The sequence below is a fragment of the Crocodylus siamensis genome, chromosome 3 (assembly GCF_052110815.1).
Source record: "Crocodylus siamensis isolate JL-2025a chromosome 3, ASM5211081v1, whole genome shotgun sequence".
Taxonomy (NCBI): domain Eukaryota; kingdom Metazoa; phylum Chordata; order Crocodylia; family Crocodylidae; genus Crocodylus; species Crocodylus siamensis.
Window position 1 is genome coordinate 15,006,957 of NC_143397.1, and position 15,122 is coordinate 15,022,078.

The 15,122-nt window shown below is 46.6% G+C and overlaps 1 protein-coding gene across 4 annotated transcripts in view; it reads left to right on the forward strand.

The window, feature by feature from the left end:
* MAPK4 (mitogen-activated protein kinase 4) overlaps positions 1 to 5,105 on the forward strand; it is a 142,081-nt gene extending 136,976 nt beyond the window's left edge. For all 4 annotated transcript variants that reach the window (XM_090037787.1, XM_090037788.1, XM_090037789.1 and 1 more), the window contains exon 6: positions 1,270 to 5,105. In XM_090037787.1, the coding sequence (XP_089893913.1) occupies positions 1,270 to 1,957 (688 nt within the window). In that variant the 3' untranslated portion in view covers positions 1,958 to 5,105. The remainder of the gene's footprint in view (positions 1 to 1,269) is intronic.
* Positions 5,106 to 15,122: the final 10,017 nt, after the last annotated feature.

The window sequence follows — 15,122 nt, forward strand, 5'->3', positions numbered from 1 at the left end:
AGGGTGAAAGGCTGATCTGCAGAGCAACATACTCCAGTTTTTTGGGTATAAAATGTGGAACCCCTACCACTTGTGCCTTGCAGGTGTATTCCCCTAGCTGGGAGCCCGTCAGTGGATCAAGGCTCCCAGCTGCAAAGGCACATGGCGATTAACTGGTTAATCGCCATCTTAAGTGTAATGTATGTTAGGGGCCTTGGAAACACCCATGGGCCTATCCAGAAGGCAAGGGTAGAGTTCAAGTGAGCCATAGGCCCCTAATTCCACTTCCCTTCAGTGCTCCTACCATATCAGAGGTGAGGTCCATTGGCAGAAGGCAGCTTTGGAAAGCCTGCAGTACTGTTGCCTGTCACAGCTGTACAGGAGCTAAATCTCTAGACTTGTCGATTCACTACACTGCACCTGCACCCAAAACTAATAATTTAAGAAATCCCTTGTTCAAAGTTATTGCTCTCTCTCTCTCTCCCCTTGTCTGCATGAACAAGTATCTGGGGTGAAGCTGGCTAAATTAAGTAAAGTGTAATTTTGAAAGCCCCACTAATCATGCTTTCAGGGTAAACCTGCCTGTCATAGGTCCTTTCTTCTTATGGTCACTGAAGCAGCAAATCAATATCTCAAGGTCACTTTGTCACTCCTTTATCCCTTGGCTTTTATGCTTCCTGATATGACACGCTGAACAGGAGCCATGACTTAGGTCTTTCACCTAAGTGATATCAAAGCTGTATGTATTATAGCACAAGGCCAATGTTTTCCCAAGTGACTGGTGATTTTTTGGTTGCCCAAAAGTGGAACATCTTAAAGGAATCTGAAAGTGCAAAGCACCCAACCTCTGAAAAATGAGTATTTTAAAAGGTGTTTCAAACTAGGCACCTGACCACTAGTTGCTTTTGAAAATGTTTGTTGAAGAATCTGATGTTTCAAGTGAAGGCAGTTAGATCAACAGCTACATGAAGCGACTGAAAAATTGGTCTCTATTTGGTTTCTCTTTCTTGCTTTGCCTCTAGTTTCTGGGAAATTATTTAAACACTCTACCTTTGTATTTCATGGGAATTTATTGAGCTCTGATTAATTATTACTTGTAAAGCACTTTGAGATCTTTAGATAAAAGGAAATGTAGCAACATAAAGGTGAAAATAGCAGCAGTAATAGCACTAATATCTGCCTTAGCCTCTGCTCCTACTGAGGATTGGGGCCATCAGTTGTCTGTCTACTAACAGATGCAGTAGGGTGGGAATGGTGGTGCTGGTTACTAACAAGAGTGTCTTTTTATAGGTACCAAGTAAGTCTCTCTTCTGATTTGGAATGGCGACATGATAAATACCATGACATGGATGAGGTACAACGAGACCCAAGAGCAGGATCGGACTCGCTTGCCGAAGAAGCACAAGTTGATCCACGCAAATATTCTCAAAGCAGCTCAGAGAGGTTCTTAGAACTATCACATTCGTCGATGGACCGGGTGTTTGATGCAGATTATGGAAGATCATGTGATTACAAAGTAGGGTCACCTTCCTACCTGGACAAACTGCTGTGGAGGGACAATAAGCCCCATCACTACTCAGAGCCCAAGCTGATCTTAGATTTATCCCACTGGAAAAAAGCAACTATAACACCCGCGACAGAGCTAGCACTGGAAGAAGAACCATCCAACCTCTTTCTAGAGATAGCTCAGTGGGTGAAGAGCACTCAAGCAGGGCTCGAGTGCCCCAGTCCTCTTCCAGAGATGCAAGAATGCAGTCTGCCACCTTCTCCTCACCGTCTCCACAAAGAACCCAAGGAGGTAAAGAGTGAAACAGACCCTCAGTTTGACTTGGATGTCTTTATCTCTAGGGCACTTAAACTTTGCACCAAGCCTGAGGACCTCCCAGACAACAAGCTCAATGACATCAATGGAGCTTGTATTTCAGAACATCCTAATGAGATTGTGCAAACAGAGGTGTTTCAAAAGGAAAGGTGGTAAAGAATCGGTCTCAAATTCACTGCTAAACTATTTTGTAAGGCTTTGAGAACATATCCGCTACCCAGTGCTGAACAGTAATTACAGTTTGATTGGTCACTGAACATCAGTTTCTTACAGTTTACTGAATGCCTTTTTTATGAAAAGGCGAGCACAAAACACAACCGCCTTTTGATGCCTTCGAAATACATTAAAAGGAATCAAGAGGTGTGAATGAAATACTGAGTTTCTTATGCTGCCTTAACAATCTTGCCTTGTAATCTCTGGGACCAGTTTGGAACTTAAATGTACAAAACAGAGATGACTGTACATCATTATAAGTTTACAAACAGAGGTCAACTCAACTTTCTTTTTTTATATAGTATCCTAAAATAATAAGGGTGAAAGGAGACTTTATTATTGCTGGATACGCTTCTTCTTTGGCAAATTGAAAATAGGCTGAACCAGGGGATTTCTTTAATGAAATCATCTGAATAATGTCTGCATATAGAGGAGTAAGGTCAAGGGGTACCTTTTAACTGATTATTCCTCTGACCAAATTTTGCCCTAAATTGTTTAAAGAAAAAAAACCTGTTACATCCTTGTAATCCATTGGCAGACTTTGGCCATCAGTCTTGAAAACGTGTCTGCATGAATGTTTCTAGGGAGAAAAATACTGGTTAACAACATATGGGCAATCTTTTTTTCTCTGCTGGAAACCAGAATTTTAACTAACAAGCACATTTCTTGAATCTGGTTCCTCAGATATACAAGCCTTTCCTTCTGTGATTCACATGTGGATCAGAAATCCTACAAGACTGATGCCTTATCTGTGGTTGTTGGATTAAAAAAAAAGATAGTACAGTGAAACCTGTCTTAAGCAACTGCCCCCAGGACCAGCAAATATCAGCAATGTTGTTTTGGCTGGAGAAGAGTAGTAGGAGTTGGGGAATCCAGAGTTATAATCTTAATTATAGCATCTGCTGGCTATGTAACTTCTCCACTATAGGTTCTCCATCTGCAGAACAGATATAATAATACTTGCTCAAATACTGTGAGACTGAATGAGTTAAAGCTTGAGCAGTGCTTTCAGCAGCCAAAGCACTGGATCAGTGCAAACTTTTGATACCCATTCACCTAACAGAAATGGCTCGTCTTGGGCCACATTAGAACAATTTCAGATACATTTGAGTACTGGCTTAAACCAATGGGTTGGCTATTGAAAATGGTCCTTTGTGCAGACTGTACAGCTGGAACGTGCTTGAGAAACTCATCTCCTAACTTTTGGTCTGGTAGCATCTGATTCTTATACTAGCAAAATTCCCAATTGGCCATAATCACATTCGAAGAAACACTCAGATTTCTCTAAAGTTCTTTGCTTTCAGCTTCCTTGGCAGGTAATTTTATCAAGAAAATAACTTTGTAAATAAATATAAACATGGCTGATCTACTGTAAGTTCTATTTTCATCCACACTTCCTAGCACCTTAATAATTAATCTGCTAACTAGCGTTTGTATATCAAAGAGATGTTATATTTAATCAACCTGATCAATTTTTTTTAAAAAAAATTGAAAACATGTAAATAGTGAAGTGTCTGCAAAAGAAATGTGCATTTATTGTCATTGTGTCATTTTGTTCTTTAGCATGGTGACATTACTTTTATTTGTAAAAGGTACACGACTGTATTTGCTAACTCCAAGTTTCCTATTTCACTGCTATCACGTGCACATTATTTCTACCTTAAAAAAAAAATTGTCTGTTAATTATTATGAGATGCGAAAGAAAATCTTTTGAGAGTTAGGTGAAAAACTAACAGCAGCATTTAATACTACTAACCAAGCTTTTTATTATGGTGGTATTAGGATTGCGATACAGGTTTAGCTTTAGAAGAACCTTTGCTACGTGTTCAAAACCTGCTCAGCTCGCTTGTTCGTATTGTTGAGAACTTACTGAACATAAGCTGCTTTAAATACTGTTACTCCAGTTGCTTAGTAGACTAGGTGTTGAGGCTGCCGGCTGAATGCGTTGAGATGCAGGTGGAAGCCTCTGTTCAGTCAAGGTAAAAAAGGCATCTGGAAGGCAAGGAGAGCGAGTCACTGAGGCGTGTAAAATCCTTCCTGACAAAGAGCAGGGTGATGCACTGCTTCTGAGATTTGAGTGTTTGGATTTCCTACTTTTACACTAGATGCAATGCCCTAAAAGGGAAAGGGAAGGAGAGCCAGGAAGAGCTCAGTTAAGGTGTGTTACAAATTAAATTAGCTATATACCTCAACAAAAGCTCAGCACTTTTACTCATGGGGTGCAACATTCACTTGGAATAAGTGGATGCTTCTGCAGTGTGGCTGCACCAATGTATGTCAGATGAATTTGGCCCATTTGGTCTGAATGAATAAGCAAACTAATGATTCACTGCCCTTGTTCCTACCCACAGCTTTTGCGTGCCCACCAGCAGTCCAGGAGATTGAGAGATGCCTGGCACGCATCCCCTCCAGCCCTGTGGGGTGCAAAGGGTCCTCCGGTGCTAGTGAAGTCAGGAGTCGAGTGTGCAGGGCCTAGGAGGAAACGTGCAAAGCTTGGAGCAGAAGGCCCCAAGTAAGATGAGAACATTTGGGGAGCGGAGGAGTATAACTGAGACTGTAGGATAATGCAAGCTGTGTGAGAACTAACCTTAAAAGATAGAAGCTGTCAGCAATTATTTACTACTGTTGGGCTAAGCAACAAGGTTTACTGGCCTGAGAAGTTAATATTGATGAAAACCTGTCAGTATTTTTTCTCAAGGGACAATAAATCTTCGTGTTCGCTGAAACAAAAACCTACTTCATATGTGAAGAAAAATGGGAGAATCTCTTTGCTTTGGCCATGAAAATGACATTTGTCCTTTGAAACTCCCCTTCCAGTGGGGAGATGGAGTTGAGGGTCAGAAATAAAAGCTGAATATTTACATCACAAGACATAAATAACTATTTTAATGGAGTTCTTTGCAGCTACTCAGGATTTGCATTTCAATTTGTGATCTGATTAGTTAACAGCTTTCCAAATGTCAGTATTAATGACCTGTAAGCAGATAAACAATAGAAAACTCTAATTTGTCACACGATTGTTTTCAGCCAGTCACAAGCCAGGGTTTTTTCCCTGTATGTAACAATAATAAAATTTAAGGTCTGAGTCTTCCCTGATTTGACAACGTTTAGTTATTATTATTACCATTTATTGTGGTATGGTTCGAAACACATTACAGAGCGTGGTTTTAAATTTATTCTGTAAATGTCATGAATACTACTGGAGGCTTTGTAAGGAGCTTTTCATCCCTAGCTCTGCCTTAATATTTCTGTAGCTTTCTTGATTCAATGTGGTACACAATCTGTTAGAAGAAGTAAGAATCCCTGATGCACAGATATTTGCCTTTGGGTTATTTTGTGTTCTACAAAGGCGTTATTGAAGCAGAATGATGTGCAGGTTCACAACTAGGTGTATTATTTGTACAAATAGTTTATTTGAGTAATTGCACATATGTGATTTCTATAGATTTGTTCTTCCTCCACTTTTGAGTAGAAACCCGCCCCCCCGCAGGTTGTGGATTATTTGTGAAATGAGCCCTAACTTTATTAAACACTCATGCTGTGTTACTGACCCCTGAGTCACAAGACACCGTCTTGACAACCGACCTGGAAGAAGAAGGTCCCATACAGCCTGCAGACCTTACAAAGCCTTTGGTGCCACCCATTAATGACCAGGGTGAGGACATGAGCCAAGTATAGACATTTGCAGGGGTTAGGGGGTGGTTAGATCAGGTTAAAAATGGCCACCTGATCTAACTTAGTTCACCCAGGGGCAGACCTTACACTTAGACCCCAGTGAGGACATCTATACACGCCTCTGTTAAGTGGGCTTAGCCTAAAATCACCATTTTTAAGGCACATTAAGGGCATGCCGGTGCTGTTCAACTTCTTCATTAGTGACCTGGACGAGGGTGTGGAGAGCACCCTGTTCAAGTTTGCTGATGACACCAAGCTGTGGGGTAAAATGAATATACCGGCAGGCAGGGACCGCACCCAGGCAGACCTGGATAGGTTGGAGAAGTGGGCGGATCTGAACAGGATGTGGTTCAACAAGGACAAGTGCAGGGTGGTGCACTTGGGGAGAGGGACCCGCATTATGGTTATAGGTTAGGGGCTGCCCCTCTCAGTAGCACACAGGCAGACAGGGATTTTGGAGTCAGGACTGACTCCAGGATAAACATGAGTCGCCAATGCGACAAAGCAATGGGCAGAGCCAACCGCACCCTGTCCTGCATCACCAGGGACATCACTAACAGGTCCAGAGAGGTCTTGCTCCCCCTGTATGCAGTGCTAGTCAGGCCGCAGCTGGAGTCCTGTGTCCAGGTCTGGGCGCCGCACTTCAAGAAGGACGTGGAGAACCTGGAGAGGGTCCAGAGGGGGCCACTCATATGGTTGAGGGCCTCCGTGGCCAGCCCTATGAGGAGAGGCTGAGGGACCTGAATCTCTTCAGTCTCCGCAAGAGGAGACTGAGGGGGGATCTTGTGGCTGCCTACAACCTTATCGGGGGCCACCAGCAGGGACTTGGGGAAAGTCTGTTCACCAGGGCCCCCCTTGGAGTCACCAGGAACAATGGCCACAAGCTGAGGGAGGATAGGTTTAGGTTGGATATTAGGAAGAACTACTTCAGTGTAAGGGTGGCCAGAGCCTGGAATAGGCTTCCCAGAGAGGTGGTGCTCTCACCTTCCCTGGAGATCTTCAAGAGGAGACTGGACAGGCACCTGGCTGGGGTCTTATGACTCCTGCCACCCCCAGTGCTCCTTCCTGCCCATGGCAGGGGTCAGACTCGATGATCTGTCTAGGTCCCTTCCCACTCATTGATTCTATGATTCTATGATTATTGCACCTTAAAAATGGCAGTTTAAGGCTATGTGAACCTAAATTTGATACCTGTATGAAGCAGGTATCAAATTTAAGCACGAATTGTCAAGTTGCATTAGCACACATGTAGATGTGCTAATGCCCATTAATGTGGTGTGTGTCAATGGATAGACACCACATTAATGTGCATTAGCATGTCTGCACATGCATTAATGCGACTTAGCTATTCGCACCTAAATTTAATGCGTCTTACTGCTCATTAGCGCATCCACATGTAGACCTGCGCTTAAATTGCCTTGATGCAGCTTAAGCTAAGATGCATTAAGTTTAGGCGCGCATAAGTATACGTGTAGACATGCCCTGTGACGGAAAATCAGTCTAAACCCATAACTGTACAGAATTTCTGTGCACGCAGGCCAGTCTACAAATGGTGGAACCTGGTCTAAGATTGACCTTGATCAATATACCCTCAAACTTAATTGATCTAGGGTAGATGAGTGCATGGAACTTCAGTAGTGACCTGTGCAGCCCCTGGGCTGGGAAAGGCCAGCAGCGTGCCCAAGCCCCAGGCCTGCACTTTTCCTACCCACCCCCCTGGCACTGGGCTATTTTTAGTCCCTGCCCCTCACTCCCCACTCCGCAGACCAGCCAGCCCCCCCCACCCCTGCCAAGCTCTCTATCCTGCAGGCTGCTGCTGGTGCTGGTTTTATCAGCATTTGCCATTGCTGGGAGCTGAGGAAGTAAGTAATGGTGGTGGGAAGGACAGGAGGATTGGGGGGATAGGTTCTCTGGGAAGGTCAGAGGTGCTAAAAATAGCCCTTGGTCCCACCCCCTTCTCAAGTTCCCCCACAGACCCTATGAGCCCTCCTAATCCTGCCAAACCCTCCTGGACTCCAGTAACCCCTTGCAGACCCAGCCTACCCCCGATCACTCCTGCAGATTGTGCAAACCCCTGATTTACCTCTTCCAGCCTGCTTGGCCCCTCATCCCCTAAACACCCTCCCTGCTAGGCCTACCTTAATTTGAGCTGCCATTTTTTAACATGATCTAACCCCCCTCGATGTTTGCACTTAACCAGGGGGTCTTTCCTCCTTTATTTTTTTGTTAAGGTTCTTTTGAATTTAATATTGTGTGTAGGTGTGCTTTGATGTGTGTGTGTGTGGAGGGGGGGGAGGTGTTGACTGATACAGCCCTTCTGTATGAGAGGGTGCAGGCTGGGATGGGACATTGAGGGAGGGTAGAGGGATCTCCCCTGGGGTGAGAAGGGGCGTGGGGGTGAGTGGGCAGGAAGGGTGGGAAATAGAAAGTGGTTTCTTATTCCTGGATGTCAATGGCAGTTAGGAAGCCTGGTTGGGATTGTCTGGAGGGCTTTTAGATGGGAAAATAGTAGTTGAGGGGGTGGGGGAGTTGGAGCTCTTGGGTTTTGGGGTGGTGGTTGAGGAAATTCTCTCTTTGGGCTGTTTGTTTATTGTTTGTTACTGCTCTGAGCCTTTTGGATAGGGCAGGATATAAATCTAATAAATAAATAAATTGTATTGGTTCAGGTCTCTGATTGGATGGGATAGTCTTCATAAATTATAAATTACTTCTGCTTCCCTCTTAAATGATATTTGTGTTACAGCAAATATTGTTTGGTCTAAATCCACAATAGAAAATTAGCTCCAGCCTTGCAGCACTTAACTCTTCAGTGTCCTGTTGCCTTGGGGAATCCACAGCCCAAAGCCTGGAGTCTCTGTAGTCCAAAAAATCAGGGTGAAAACAAAGGGCTCAGACAGAAGTTACATTTGTTGTGCAATCAGCCCCTTGAAAGTGCTCTATAGCTGTGCCCTGACAGCAGAGCGCTTTAGAAGTGCTTGATCCTGCAACAGCCTGAACCCTCATTAGATGAGGGTTCAGATAATGAAAGTGCTCCACTTTGGAGCACCTTTAACATCTGTAAACATGTGCTGGGATTGGGGCTGGACTGCATCAGTGCTGTCTTCAGAATGGGAGAGGGAGTTTCATTCAGGGTTTGCCCACCTATGCTGGAGGGTAGAGGTGTGGACTGGAGCTCCCTCGAGGTGGAGGGGACTCCAAGCTACCTCCCCATTCTCCAGCACAGGCTGGGCAAATCCCACACCAAAACTCCCTCCTATTCTGAAGACAGCACCGGAGCTGGGAGGGGTTGGGGCAGACATGCAGCCACTCCAAACTGGAGCTTGATCCCCCAAGCCCCCCACACCCAACATTGAACATCCCTTAGGTCAGGGAGGATGCTGTAACTCATCCTGTGAAGTCATAGGAGTTACAGTGGGGAGCTGCATGTCTGTCAACACCCTAAAAGCTGACATTTTCCAAGGGGTGCCTTGACTCTATCAGAGGGTGCCTAGAGTCTAAAAAGTTTTAGAACCACTGCTGTAAGGATTAAAGTTGATGGATTAGACCACTGATGATGATTTGTATCTTTTTATTTTAAGACAAAGCTCATTTGAGCAACTTCAAAGCACCAAAACCTTTTGCAGTTTGGAGGCAGAGCTGCTAAAATCCGAGGTATGTGGGAGGAAGATAAACAGAAAGATGTTCAGCCCTTCTTCCATTTAAGTGACAAGCTCATAGAAATCAGAAAACCTGAAGGTGGAAGGGACCTCAGGATGTCATCAAATGCAATCCCCTGTTTAAGGCAGGATCATACCTGTCTATACCTTCCCAGACGTTCCTCTAACCTGCACTTAAAAACTTCCAAAGGCTAGCAACTCCATGACTTCTCTAGGTAGTCTCTTCCAGTACTTAACTGTTCCCACAGTTATAAAAGTCTTCCCAATACTTGTTGTAAATCCCCCCATGGGTATGAACAAACATACTTTTGTAGTCACTTAAAAAGTGAATGGGAAACTGCTCATTTGGAGCGCACAGCAGCTGTTACATGTGAACAATGCTGTAGTAGTACATGTAAACTAAATCACTCGATCTCTGACCCCCTGTGAAGCAGAACTGAAGCTGGACAATTTTTGCTACGCTTATCTCTGCAGAATCACATATACCACCTCACAGTTGCATCATAGTAGCTTATATAAGTATCCTTTGATAGTGCTTTGATTGTTTCATAGTTAGTAGGGTCGGAAGGGACCTGAGCAGATCGTCAAGTCTGACCCCCTTGCCATGGGTCAAACAACCCTGGCAAGGTGATTGTCTAGCCTTGTCTTAAAGACCCCCAGGGTTACCCCCTCATCCAAGTCACTGATGAAGATGTTGAACAGTGCAGGCCCGAGGACCGAGCCCTGGGAGACCCCACTGCCCACATCCTTCCAGGTCGAATAGGACCCTTCCACCACCACCCTCTGGGTGCGGCCCTCCAGCCAACTAGTGACCCATCTGACTGTGTAGGTGTTGAAGCCACAGTCTCCTAGTTTTTTAATGAGAACGGGGTGAGAGACCATGCCGAAGGCCTTCCCAATGTCCAGGAAGACTATGTCCACTGCTACTCCTGCATCCAAGGATTTGGTGACCTGGTCGTAGAAGGCCACTGGGTTGGGCTGACAGGACCTGCAGCTAATGAACCCATGTTGGTTGTCCCTAAGCATAATCTCCCCTGCTGGCCCCTCATGCACATGTGCTAGGATAATTCTCTCAAAAAGCTTACCCAGGATCAAGGTAAGACTTAACTGGCCTATAGTTTCCTGGGTCCTCCTTCTTCCCCTTTTTGAAGATGGGAACCACACTGGCCCTCTTCCAGTCCTCTGGCACCATGCCAGAGCACCACGAGTACTCGAAAAGCTGTGCCAGGGGTCCAGCAATAACTTCAGCTAATTCCCTCAGCGCTCGGGGGTGGAGATTGTCCAGACCAGCTGATTTAAATATGTCCAGTCCCTCCAGAAGTTCCCTGACTAGATCCTCACTGACCCTTGGCCTGGGTGTGCCTCCCCTGGGGCCTGAGGGGGGCTGATTCAGTCCCTGCTCAGGAAAATGGAGGCAAAGAAGTCGTTAAATAGGTTAGCCTTGTCATCTGGTATGATGACCAGATTTCCTAGCGTGTCTTGCAGGGGCCCCACATTACCCAGTACCTTCTTTTTGCTCCCTATGTATGTTGTTATTTTTGTCTGTACCCCTTGTTCCTGATGCAGCCCATTCCTCTTGACTTGTCCCCTGTGGTTTTGGTGAAGAATTGATCACCAGCCTCTTCATAACATCTTTTTGTATTTGAAGACTGTTATTGAATTCCCCTCTAAGACTTCTCTTCTCCAGGATAAATAATCCCAGTTCTTCCAAAACTTCTTCACAAGAGAAAGTCCCAAGCCAGGGCTCATGTCAGAACCCTGCAGGTTCACAAAAGAGAAGTTCCTGTACCTCTTTCACCTGTGGGGTCTGATCCAGCAGATGCAGAGTATACCAAACCCCTCAAAAAGCACAGCCAACCTGCTTCTGTAGGTGGGGACAGTGATCTTCTTAAACCCACTAGCCTAGTGTTCAGCCTATGGCAGGCCAGTAGGGGGGTGCTCCTGCACTGAGCCACCCACCTCACTGTGCCTGACCACCTTCCAGGCTCTGAGTGCCTCTCTGGGGGTGCCCCATGTCTGGCCAACCCCCTTCCTGGAGCACACCCACTAGCCTGGGGGTAGAACTGCCACCACCCAGGAATGGGCTTGATTCTGGCTCTGTGCCCCCTGTGAAACACAGGCCTAGTAGTCCTCAAGGGTACTTGACTGACTTCAAGAACTTGGGATGCTTCCTTCAGTCAGCAGCACAAGTAGTGGTCTCCCTTAGTCAGCCAAACCAAGGTATAATCTAGACCCATGCCCAATAAGTCTCCTATGCTAGGTACAAAGGAGAACTTTATTGGTTACAAGGAGTAGGGTTGTAATAGGGTACGGAGTTGTGTAGTATCAGAGAAATCCTAGAGAGCAAACAGGGTGGCTGGGGTAGCCTTGATCACGTATCCAAGTTACTGCAAGCTATATATCTAGTTAGATCTTGGGTAGCTTATGCACAAGTATCATCTAGAAGCAGGTGGAGATTCCCTCTGGAGGCAGGTCATTCCTTAATCATGAGTTTTGAGAGAGAGATCAAGTTTCAGCTGGTCCAGCTCTTCTCTCTCAGTCTTCCTCATGGCTGCTGCCCCCTCCTCCTGGGCAGTCCTTAACTTATATAGGTCTTATGACCTCATTTACCTGGTCCAATGGAGGCCAGCCCCTGTTGGCTGTCAGCCAACCAATTTGAAATGCATCACTAGTTGCTGGGCAGACTGGCAGTCTCTAGCCCACCAGGGAGCCCAAGCCCCTCACCCAGGTATGTGGTGCCAGTCACGTAGGCAGAGGGAGCAGGTTTCCCCCCTCCCTCAGGAATGTATCCAGCTCAGGTTACCTAACGAGATAGGGTAAGGTGTGTATCCTCTGCTGGACCCATCCTAACCAAATTGTCACAGAGCAGAGTTTTTGGAGAGAAACAGAGGTGACCTTCTGCCACACAGCCCACTTATCAAGGATGTGGGAGTCTTGAATTATAGGACGGAGGGGGTTTCAAATTGCAGTGCTTGATCAGAAAAAGAATATGGAAATCAGGTCATTTCCATCCCAGGACAGTATCCTTGTCACTGGATGCAGTTTCAGTAGCAGTAGTTTCAGTTGTGTCACTCTCCACAAACCACTGGGGCAATGGGGGTCCCACCTCCATTTTTTAAATACAAGAAGTAAATCCCTCTCCTGACTTAATACCTAACTTCCCCATACTATGGACAGAATCCCATTCTTAGGCTCCTACCTCCTTTCGAGTCCAGCCCTGACTGCTCTGCTCTGCTGACCTTCATTACACTCATGACTGCAATGATTTGTGGAGCATTGTCAGTGAGTCTGGTGGTGCATAACATACAAAGGAAAAGTTGATTCAGGACCCAGAAAGCTCAGATACAGGTGTCACTAGCTTCCTTTTTCTTTTCCTATACAGAGAAACATGTATGGTGAATTTCTAAGTCTTGGCTGTTCATTTTGTTCAGAATAAGCACCCAAAAATGGACACAGGAGATGGAGCTCTCTTGACAATTGGCCCTCCATGGTGGAACTGACTCCCGCAGGAGAAGAACATGAGCAAGTGCATCCGGCAGAGGTGATGCTGGGCAGCTCTGCACCTGGGGCAACAGCAATGCGTAGAGCAGCGCCTGTTTCTGTGGTCCTGATTGTGATGGCACAGTCAGCTACTGCTGCAGTGGTGGTTATTTTTCCACTTCCCCCCCAAAAGATGATGCCCAGGGCTGCTGCCCTGGTCTTCCCACCTCAGTTATGCTACTGACTTCAGAGTGAAATGTAAAACCTGCCTTTTGACTTACCCTTAGTAACCAGGCCATAGTGGGGGGCCTTAGATGTCATATGAATGTTACCCAAACTGCCCCAGTTTCAGAATTAGGCTTACACAAACACATTTTCTTGGGAGATTTCTTTTGGTCCTTCCTAGAGCTGTGATGTTTTCATCATACGGTTAATAATATCTCGGCTGGAAATGGAACTGAATGAGAAAGCATTTGCTTCATGAAAGAGGATTGTAACAGCATGGGCTGCATCTAATGAAAATAGCTTAAGATTCATAGAGGGATAGTCTAAGCTTTACAGCTGTGCTAAAAACTCATTTTACAAAGCTATTCCTGAAAGCATAAAACCTTTGAAAACCCAAGATCCTTCGCTCTCATTTCAGGCATATTTTGGCACAAGTGGTACAACAGCTGGCACTGCCTCCAACTTGTCGGTAAAGCTATAAACAGCCAATTAACACCTCCCAGCTTGCTGCCTGGAGGACAGGATGCAGGTGAGACGGCCTGGAGTTGAAATGATGGCAATAGGCTGGGGGCTCTCCATGCTCCTTACAGATCAGCTGTTGCCATTTCATGCTGAACACAGATCATAAATAAGCACAAATGGCCAATTACCCAAGAGAACTGGAGGTCCCCCGTCCCACCCCTGCACCTCCTGATCACTTCTTTGCCCATTTCTCATCTTAGCAGAAATGCCCAGGTATACTTACTAGCTCACTCCCTTCTTTTTTCACCCTCACTCCTTTAGCTTGTTATATAATTGCAACACAGTAATAGAGTAGGCAGCTCACTGGGCACACTGGGAGTCTACCAGTGTTGATGTCAGGTGCATCCCTGAGATGAAACAACCAGCTCAATTCTATACGTCTTTTCTTTAGTTGTTACCATTGTTTTTCTAATTGTCCCTCTAAGGCTGTTCTCTAGTGTCTAATATTGGAGGAGCAATTATTTGGGCCCAAGAGCCATACCCCATGGGGAGTTTTGATGAACTGTCATGGACTGAGTCCCTGCCCTCCCCTTGAAACTACTCACCAAAACTCCCTATGGGTCTGTAGGCAGGCGGGTGGGGAGTAGTGTTCAGGAGCAGGAGGGGCAGACAAGGCTGGAATCACAGGGCCGGTTCCCTGGATGGTGAAAGCTCCTTTGGGGACAGGTGTGGGAAGGGGTGCAGGGGGTGGGGACAGGGCTGCCTGGGCACTAGGTCCCAGGAGCTGGCTGGGGGTGAGGGGAGGGAGGGGTGTGTGACATGTGCATCAGAGCTCACCCAGGTGGGGTGGCCCATGGCTGCCCCTGTGGTGCTCTGCATGGGGCCGAGTCCCACCCGCTTGTGCCAGGGCAGCCCATGCTGTGCTCCCACCAGTGCCCACGGCCTGGCCCAGCCGAGTGCTGTTCTGCTCCCCCTGTCTCCAGCGGCAGCTCCTGCTCCTGATCTTGCCCCTGCCATGCCACCAGGGCTAGTGGGTGGGCAGCTTCAGTCAAGCAGCTCCTGCCCCAGCATGCAGGGCTCCAGCTTCAGCTACTGGCTGCCTTTCAGTGGAAGGTGGCTGGGAGCTGGAGCCCCATGCACTGGGGCTGGAGCTGCCTGGAGCGGCACAGCGTGGCAGGGCAAGATCAGCAGCAGAAGCCACTGTTGGAGGTGGAGGGAGCAGAGCAGCACCCAACCGGCTGCAGTCACACCAGGGACAACTCCAGCGGAAGCTGCATGTGCTGCCTGGGGCTAGGTTGCAGGTGCTGGTGGGAGCTCGGCGCAGGCTGCCTGGCTAAGCAGCTGGGGCTTGGCCCCATGCAGAGCACCACAGGGGCAGCCACAGGCTGGACCGAATCACGAGGCAGGCCGGATCTGGCCCACGGGCCATATCTTGCCTGCTCCTGATGTCATGCCACAATAGCTCAGTGTTCAACACGGATTGAAAAGAAATAGAAGAATTTTCCTTTTGTTAATCTCTTCATCTGTCAGCCTCCTGTCCAATTATATGTAGAGCCTGGTGGGAATTGAAATCATTTAGGAGTAATCAGCTGACTGCAGAAGAGGCAGAG